The sequence below is a fragment of the Limulus polyphemus genome, unplaced genomic scaffold, assembly GCF_000517525.1.
Source record: "Limulus polyphemus unplaced genomic scaffold, Limulus_polyphemus-2.1.2 Scaffold7127, whole genome shotgun sequence".
Classification (NCBI taxonomy): domain Eukaryota; kingdom Metazoa; phylum Arthropoda; class Merostomata; order Xiphosura; family Limulidae; genus Limulus; species Limulus polyphemus.
Genome location: NW_013672737.1, coordinates 23,183 through 32,869, shown reverse-complemented (window position 1 = coordinate 32,869; position 9,687 = coordinate 23,183). Strand labels below are relative to the sequence as shown.

The 9,687-nt window shown below is 29.6% G+C and overlaps 1 protein-coding gene across 2 annotated transcripts in view; it reads right to left on the bottom strand.

The window, feature by feature from the left end:
- The window catches only part of LOC106474368 (acyl-CoA-binding domain-containing protein 6-like), a 33,654-nt gene that overhangs the window by 6,904 nt on the left and 17,063 nt on the right, over positions 1-9,687 (bottom strand). The window contains exons 5-8 of one of the 2 annotated variants that reach the window (XM_013935059.2): positions 2,191-2,310; positions 1,760-1,849; positions 821-851; positions 7-331 (exon numbers count right to left, since the gene is read on the bottom strand). In XM_013935059.2, the coding sequence (XP_013790513.1) occupies positions 189-331; positions 821-851; positions 1,760-1,849; positions 2,191-2,310 (384 nt within the window). In that variant the 3' untranslated portion in view covers positions 7-188. Of the gene's footprint in view, positions 1-6; positions 332-820; positions 852-1,759; positions 1,850-2,190; positions 2,311-9,687 lie in introns of those variants that run through there. The other variant, XM_022402678.1, reaches the window with a different exon arrangement.

Below are 9,687 nucleotides of genomic sequence, written 5' to 3'. Positions count from 1 at the left end.
TACACTTTATATGCGATCCTTTGTGCTAACTCTTTTATCAAGAAACACATCTAATAGATATTTTCTAATGTTTTTCACACCATAAGCAACTTCTTTTAGGTCAGTCTCGCACACATTTCAATTTATGTTGTTTAGAGATATAGTAATAAATATCAGAATCCATATATTAAAAAGTCAATATAATTGTGTTAAGAATAGGGAGCCATAAGCTTAGCTACATCTTCAGAAAAAGCAACATGTCTCGGAAGCATTCCATCTGAGTCGACAAGATCCTGTTTGGCTCCTTCGTCTAACAAGATTTTAATAACTTCAGAGTGTCCACATGAGCTAGCTAAGATAAATATTTAATGAAATGTAATAAAAGTTGATTAATTATATTATAATCTACTCTCCAAACTTCCAAATACAAAAAGTCCAAAATTGTATGTACATGTACAGGGTGTCCCAGAAGTCTCAACCCATAGGAAAAAATACACAATTTATTTTTTATTCAAATTGCATGCCATTAACAGCCATACACATATCAATTCTTGCTATACTGTGCCATCAGGGTATTTTCTTTCCTGAAATATATACAACTGACATTAGAAATGTGTTTGTTAAACTCTAAGAATATAATGTCTATTTTCCCTATGGGTCCAGACATCTGGGACATCTTGTATACCAAATCTAAATGATAATTTATGAATTTCTACTAACGCCTGAAACTTTAACTTATAAGTAAATTATTTTTATAGTAACATTTACATACTTAGTTAAATTTCATTTTGATCACGTTTTTACAAAGAATTTAATAAGTGAAAGACAAAATGAAACTTACCATAGTGTAATGCTGTCTGTCCATACTCATCCTACAACAAATACATTTGCATTTAATGCAAGAATAAATTATGATAGCAAATAATAATACACGGTAATGATTAGTTTAATGAAAATAAGAAATATACATGATGATGACAAAACCTTGTCGAAACGTTGTACATTTGCGGTTATGTTAAACTTATATTAAAGTTTTTCTTCATTACCCATTCAAGCCGTCTTCAGCCATTATTTGACTGACTGTTAATTCTGCACAGTTCTGCTTCTGAAATAAAATTTATTTGATGCAGGTATGCAACATTAGTTTATGTACAAAATTTATTTGAATATAAATTAAAGTAATTTTGTTGAAACACTCATTTTTTATTGTTAAATCTACCTAAAACTAAGTATGTGTAAAAGATAAAGGTGCATGATAGAGAAGTAATAACTGTCTAATAACCTAGGCTATACTTCCTCGACACTAAAGGCATGAAGACCTTTTTGCAGCACATGTTGTTGCATAGACCAAAGTAGTATAGGTGCCCCAAATTTGATCCTGAAACAATCGCCAAACTTTTTTTTCTGAGGCAATTAACTATTTTAGGCACTTTGGTGACATTATATTTAATTTATTAATATATTTCATACCAAAGTATAGGTGAAATTTGACCTGATTTATGTTTATATAAAATCAAAATAGAATATTGCAGGCAAAAGAATAAGATGAAATCAAATTTCAAAGGTTCATGCTTTACATTTAGTATAAAGCTATACACGTCTTTCAGTGTTATATTTCCTGTAGTATAATCCAAATGTATATTCTTATTTTTCTATATTTATGAGGCCAAGTTCATGTGTTCAGAAAAATTAAAACATTTCTTACCAATTACAAAAAGAAACAGATACAGAATGCCAACCTATAACCTTAGTTTGTCAAATTGTTTACAGAATACTCTACCTGACAGTTAACATCACAACCATGCTGCAACAAATTTTTCACAACAGTAGTGTGTCCTCGATCACATGCCCAATGAAGGAGTGTCATTCCCTTAAAAAAAAATAAGAAAGAGCTAAAACCTTACTAACCTAGTTGACAAAGGTGATGATTCTTTAATCCTAAATTTAATATATGAAATTATGGAGCAATATTGTGAGGTGACTGCAACTGATTAACAATAGACTGCTTTGTTAATGTTTTTATTAATCTTCATTGTTTATAAAAGTATCTAAGATACATTGTTTTGTAGAATAAAAAATAAAATTACAAGATACAAAATTATTATTATCATCACTCAAAACTGAAAAAAATTATAAAAATGCACTGTTTAATAACCACAATGATAACAGTACAAATCGAACAGTTTTGTGAGCATGCACAATTTGACTTACTTCTGAATCCTGTTCATTTATATTAAAACCAGGTTGTGTCAGGTATGTATATAATTTATCCCAACTTCCTTCTTTGACCCAGTCAAAAGCTGTTTTCTGATTGTCATCAAGTTCATTGCTCTAGGAACAGTAAGAGAAATGAATAATAGTTATGTTACTGTACAAATGTCAAAGTATCTTGTAATATAGGACAAGTGTTTATGAAATATTAATGAAACTTTTCAATGATGTTATGACAAGAAATCTCCAACAGAAGAAAATTAAAATTTCACTCAAAAAGCTTTTACAAGTCATGTTTGACATTCAAACATTAAAAAGAATAACACTGTACTTTAAATTGTAATATATTTTTGGTGCTATTTTAGATGGAAATATATTAATATATTCATGTGACAAAACCATCAGCTTCCAGTAACATCTCTTTTGAGCTGGAAACTTACATAAATATGCATCCACTTTGCAACAGAAGCTATCCACAGTCAGTTATATACGAAATTTAAAAACCAAATTCATTCTGGATTTGTGAAGGGAAAATCACTTGTAACAATTGAAGTACTTATCTATTTTGTCTTGACAACTTGAGCATAATGAATGAAATAGTCATGAATTTCACCCTTTCATAACTAGTATATAATAAATATTTATTCAGGTATATTTGTGTATTATTTTCTAACTTTCTATGCAGTTTCTGCATGTATTTAATCACACCCGAGTTGACTGAATGTTTCAAAGTCATAACCATATGCTAAGCCTATTTCACAGGTTCTGCAACCTTTGTTTTTGTCTCAAGCTAGTATATGCATGTGTTTCTGTATGGACTTCTTGGAGTGCAACTTTTTTCAAGCAGTGGATACAGAAACCTGTACAATTGGCTTAGCTTAAGATTTCATGTATACTATTGAGTGAATTATATAACCTATGGACTTTTAAGACAAACCACAACATTTTTTGTATTTCTTATGAAGATTGAAGTTGAAATTAATTTAACTTACATCAAGTGATACAAGCTTGACAACAAGTTTGTCTCCACAAGTTTTTAGTTAGTAATCCTAAAAAAGTTGATTTGTAGCTAATGAAACAGTTTTTCCTTCCTATACCTTATGATCTGGCCAGCTAGCATGAAACTAATATTTTATTCTACACTAAGAATGACCAAAACATTAATACAAGATTTAAAAAATAAGAGAGTATTTATTACAACTTTCACAATTTAAACAGAATATATTCCTAAACCAAAAATGCTAGGCATTGACATTCACAATGATCTAAACTGAACTTCAAATTTCTAATTTGATAATCTAATCTTGACACAAAAAAGATTGAAAAAAAAAAATAAGAAAAAAAAAACCAACTGTTGTAAGTTATCACAAAAACTACTTAATAATACAACACTTTCAAACTTTCTAATTAATTATAACTCACAATAATTAAAAGCTATTACTGTATTTCACCAATATCAAATCTAAAATTTCATGTTCTTGAGGATCTGGCTTATCATTCATCCATTTTATTTTAGTTTATTGGCTATTGACAAAACACCTGACCAACTTATTTACTTATGACCAAATGCTATAGTGAAGACCTCAATGCCACACAGTGTCAATTATTTTGTCTCACTATCAAGGATCAAAATATTACATTCCCACATTCCCGAGGAATTTAACTTTGCTTGAAGAATTTCATATTTTTTAGTTGGCTTTCCCAATAGGGAATGCATGATCCATCCATATTCCTTTAGTTATGCGGGAAACTTCATGAGATAGAAAGCATTCTAACTTATGGAAAACATGGACCTAATTTTACTTGCATTTATTGTTCATAAGTTAAGAAAAAAATCCCAATTAAGTTGTTTTTTTTGTTATAAATCAATAAATTATTGTCTGTTGTAATTTAGTTTATAAGTCAAACAATACTTTATCAGTTAATTCCTTGAAAAAGGTGCACACTGTGACACCATATAAATGATCTATTTTGGATGTATGCATAGTTTTTATTTTTATTCCCGTGTGGGTTGTTTACATGGAAACATTCGTGATGTAGGCCTATTTAATGTTTTGATAAGAGCAGCATTTTAGTCCATTATATCAACTGGGGATAAATATTAGGTTATTAAATAGCTTGTGAGAATCTTTTGTGGACTTATTAGTAACAGAAATAGACTCTGGAAGCATGTTATGAGGCAAGTCAAATGACTTTCATTTGAAGGATGGTGCTGTATTCAAATATAATTGATAATTTGGCACTACACAATACCATCTAGTAATGGTACTATATAACCAAACTTAATAACTATTCACACGAAAGTAATCGACAAAACATTCCCACACAGATAGCATTGGAAATAATTTAGGCCTAATCTTGAAGATATGACAATGATACTTGGATGATCACTGTGGATTTTGATTATAATATCAACGAATCTTTTGAGATATGGTTTTGCAGCTGGTAAAAGTACACTCACCAACGTGGCTCACATCAGGCCAAATAGTGAAACTGACATGCCAATTCACAGGCCTAACGTTACTAATATAATAATATATTCTTCCATTAATGTTGGCTTATTTGCTACCTTTGGCCCAAATTAACATGATTAATGCAAAACGTTATGGAATGTTGCATTATGAGTTACATTCATTTCAATCCCTGACTATGATAATAATGTACAATTAATTCTAACAGAATGTGAACTGGTATCATGAATAAACAATCTCAACAGACATCTCAACATAGGAAAGATACATGAAGTATAAACATAATAATTATAACAAAAACTGAAGAAATACCACTTCACATGCTTACAACAGCTGGTTTCTCAAAGATTTACCATCTTTGCTCTAGCTTGTGTTCACTTGTTTTTACTGAATGCCAGATTTTATTAATTAATAAATTAAATGGATAATTATACGATCAACTATCTTTTTCGTTCTTACATATGTCTAAAGTTATGATGATTGACACAGGAAATATTAGTAATATGAACATATATCTGAAATAATGTTCAAAAAATAAAAAAATACATATTAATGAAACTATAACTTTCTCAACTATTCTACAGTAAAGCTTACAGAGATGAATAACATAAAAACAGACTTACAACAAAGTGAGCTACTTTTTGAAGTACAAGATAATTTTCTCAGGAAAACAAACACTCTTTTGAGAAACATTTTTAGTACACCTATGCTCAAATGTGCATGGGATCAGTCAATTAGACTGACCCCATACTGGAATATGAATATTGACTATAGTTCTGAATTTACTACATGTATCTACATAAAATTGTGCAAACATTTCATTTAGGTTATTTTTCACTTTATGATAAACTAGCAACATAAAGTAAAACTAATAACTGATAACTCTGACATCAAATACATAATACCCTGTTGAATGGCGCTCTGTAAAAGGTTGTTGGTTGCACACTTTGATTCCCACTCAAGCAGGTAAGGTCAACGTAAAATCCAGTTTATATTTTTAACTAAGTAAATGTCACAGGATTGAAAATTTCCTATATAATGACTAATAAAAAATGTTAGTTTTTTGTAAACAGGGTTATAATAAAAAAAATCAACTGTGCATAATAAACATTACAAAAAACAGTAGTGAAGTATTGTACAGAAATGCTTGTAGCTGTTAACAGAAATATGCCCTGATTGTTGTAACTCACTCTGGTGAACTATGCTTCAAGCAAAAGGCCTTGTAAACAGCAGTGGAATAATGTGATTAGAATTATTACTGTTATTATGATATAAAATCATATGTTGTATCCATTAAGGGAATATTTTGTAGCTTAGAGAGTTTGCATCTCACAAATGATTGGCACGAATACCATTCCAACTATAACTTTGTGAATATTTAATACAGGCAACTTGATAAGTTCTCATATAAAACATAAGGATTCAATGACAGAAGCATACACCAGATAAAGCTTCACTAGCTGGTTAAAGATTGTTTAAATTAATGTCCCATAAACAATTGATATAAGCAAAATGTCTATTAATACATTGAAATAGTATAGCTCAACCAGCCACATTAGTGCTAGTATTAAGCAAAAATACTCATAACAGTAACATACAACAAAGTAGATGTACTAAGATAAGATATATTATCACATGTTTCACCAATTTAAGTATTATTCACCTTGAGACTGATGAAAGTTCCTGAAAAAATAAAGAATATTAGATAGAATATTGCATCATTGTAAGAATATGGCTCTATATTAACTACTTATATGATAATGTAGGATTTATAAATTGGATACAAGTTCCATGGTGAGAATAAATATAATGTTTTAAGATGTACAGTTTGATACTAAGATAATTCATATCAAATATTCACCTAAAGACTTCATTTTGCAATCTCTCCATGCAATAAACTTGCATGTAACAATCATAATATTTAATACTTTCTTATAGATTAATGTTTCAAGGTAAATATTTCTCTATTTAAATAAGTTTCATAACAAATGTTTCACTGATAACGCCCTTCAATACTCCCAAAAGCAGTGGAAGAGAAATTGTTTTACCAGCTCAACATGATTTTACATTTTGGTATTTTGTGAGAAAAAAAGGAATTACATATTTATTTTAGCCTAAAAACTTGAAATAAATAAATAAGCAAAATTACTGAAACCCCAAGTAAAGAGTTTAGGCTTTCTGCAGCGTGTTTACAAGCTAATTAGGATACATATAACAGACATTTGATAATCATATATTCGAATCTTAAACTGATAGTATGAGATTTTATTGGATATACTAAAATAATATTAACAAAAAATATATATTTTACAAATTATTTTCAGCTTATCTGTACAGCAATCACTTACTTTGGATTGTATGTATATTAATAACCAACAACAACAACTTAGTGTTACTTGTATGATACAGTAAGTGGTCAAAATTAACACCAAGCATAAGTATTTTCTCACAGGGAATCAAAATATGAATCACAAAACTTTAACTTTTGACATCAATGAAATAATATTTCACACTACTGTAGATGAACAGTCAGACATACATAAGCATCAATGATTACAATAATTTGAACTAATACAAAAAGTACCAAATAGTTTATGTATAACAGGATAAATGAATTCATTATTAATATTAGCCAATTTATATCCAGAGATGCAGTTTTTGTGGTACATGTACGGGCTAATGATGTAGGGAAAGGTAGATCAGAGGAGCTAATTAATAAGTATAAAGGGTTGATGAAGGCATTTAAGGAAAGAGGCAATAACTTAATTTGATCAGGGATACTGCTCAGAATTAACTGTGGTGCTTGAAGTTATAAGTAGGTCACTAGGGCTAAATGCTGGGCTTAGGTTATTATGTAAAGATAAGCAGATTGGCTGGTTGGACTTGAGGAATCAGTACAGTGGAAGAAGGGATAATTTACATTTAAATAGGATAGGGGCTGGCTTGTTTGTTAAGGCTATTACCTCAACTGTAAGGGAAATTTTAAACTAGGACTAGACAGTGGTGTGGGCCAGGAAAACTAAATGCAAAAAGAATAAGAGGCAGAGAATCATTTAGTGTAGGAAATGAGTATAAAAATAGTTATAAGGATAGACTTAATTGTTAGTATAGTAATGCTAGAAGTATAAGAAATAAAATAAATGACTTTAGAGCACTGGTAGGAATGGAGGATTTTGATATAATGGGAATAGCTGAAACATGGTTAAACACAGATGATTTTGATGACAGAAATTTATTTGAAGTACAGTGTTACAGGCTATTTAATAGGGATATAGTATTAAAGAGGAGTGGTTTTATATGTAAAATGTGAGTTACATCCTGTTGAACTTGAGGAAATCAAAGATAATAGCAAGGAGATTGAATCCATTTAGGTTTCTATTAGTGGATATAATGGGAAAAGGCTTTTAGTGGGAATTTGTTACATACCACCAAATGATACTGATTAAATTAATGAGAAACTTTACAATGAGATTAAGATTTCAGCTTTTAATGAAGTCATAATTATGAGTGATTATAATTTCAGACATACAGACATTACAATTAGATAAAATTTCAACTGTTAACTCTTTCAGTACAGGCTAGGCCCGTCGGACGACCTCATAACCATATTGTGCTTGTTATACTTTTCATGCGATAACTAGTAGGCAAATAAATCTTAACAAAATTTGGCATATTATCAGTAAACATTACAATGCTTTCAGATGCAAAATATCAAATTTTATTATTTAGTCTTAAGGTTTATAAAGCAATGTTTTTCTCATGTCTATTTTTCTTTTCGAATGTTGGCTATCTATCATGCAAAGTAATATTCATTTTAAGATTAAAAACACTTTCATGCATCAGAAAATTTTGAAATTTCACATGTGAAATCCTTATAATGTCGAGATAGTTATCAAACATTTCTTAAGAAAAAACTTTATATTTTATCTGTTATTTTCAGTAAATAATCTCTGTATGGGTTGGCTAATAATACAGAAATTACAATGACGCAGCTCACGTGCACTCATGTTACCCTATCAAATAACAAAATTAACTTTTGGTCTGTGCAAAGTAACTTGTCTTGGCTGTCATGAATTTGGTAGACTAGCATTTTGTAAAATACAGTCACATTTCAATTATTATACATTATATGTGTTTATAGATTATTGCTATTTTGAAATAAGTTCTTAAACAAATTTTTCCTAAACATAGAACAGTAAATAAAGAAGTAAATCAAACAATTATCTCTTCTAGTTATGACCTTTGTACTCAGTTGTTGCTTTACGTCAGTTGCTAAGACTTTAAAATTTTGCATGTGGAGGATATGAAACAAAATATTTTTTTTAGGTTTTATATATACATTTGAATAGCTAAAAAATCATAAATTACTACATTAATACCACAGAATTCCACTATAATTTATAAAGTTTAGTAACTAAGATGTATTTTAGTCTAAAAAATATGAAATTTTGAGCAGACACTAAAAACACATCCTACTGCTTTGAAATATTGGTTCAAAAGAAAGAAATGGCGCCAAGTCCATTAAAATGGTTGAGAAAGCCAATAGAGGGACATTCTGAGCTTCCGATTGGTTATTCATGTCATATATAGAAGTAAGGGAGCATTTCCAAAAGTGGAAAGAGGTGGGTGGGGTGCCACTGTGTTTATTACATGAGCAATATCTTAGCAAACTGAAAAGATGAGGCTCTTATTTTATATTATAGATATGATAAGAATTATCTGTTGTGAATTGGGCAGCTGAATTATTTGGATTTTTAAATATTCAAGGTAAACATATTCATTATAAAAAGAAAAGAGTAGTTGCAAGTAAAAAAACCAGATTGGCTCACAAAGACTTTAAGAGATAAAATCAAAGAAAAGCATCATAAATTTAGAAAATTTAAATTGACTGAAACAGGAAAGTAGGACATCAAAAAGGATGTATGAGAAAATGTTGGCTGAAAATGTAAAAATTAGCAGTAACAATTTCTTTAAGTACATTATGGGTAAATAAAATGTTAGGATGGGGGTAGGACCCTTGAGAGAT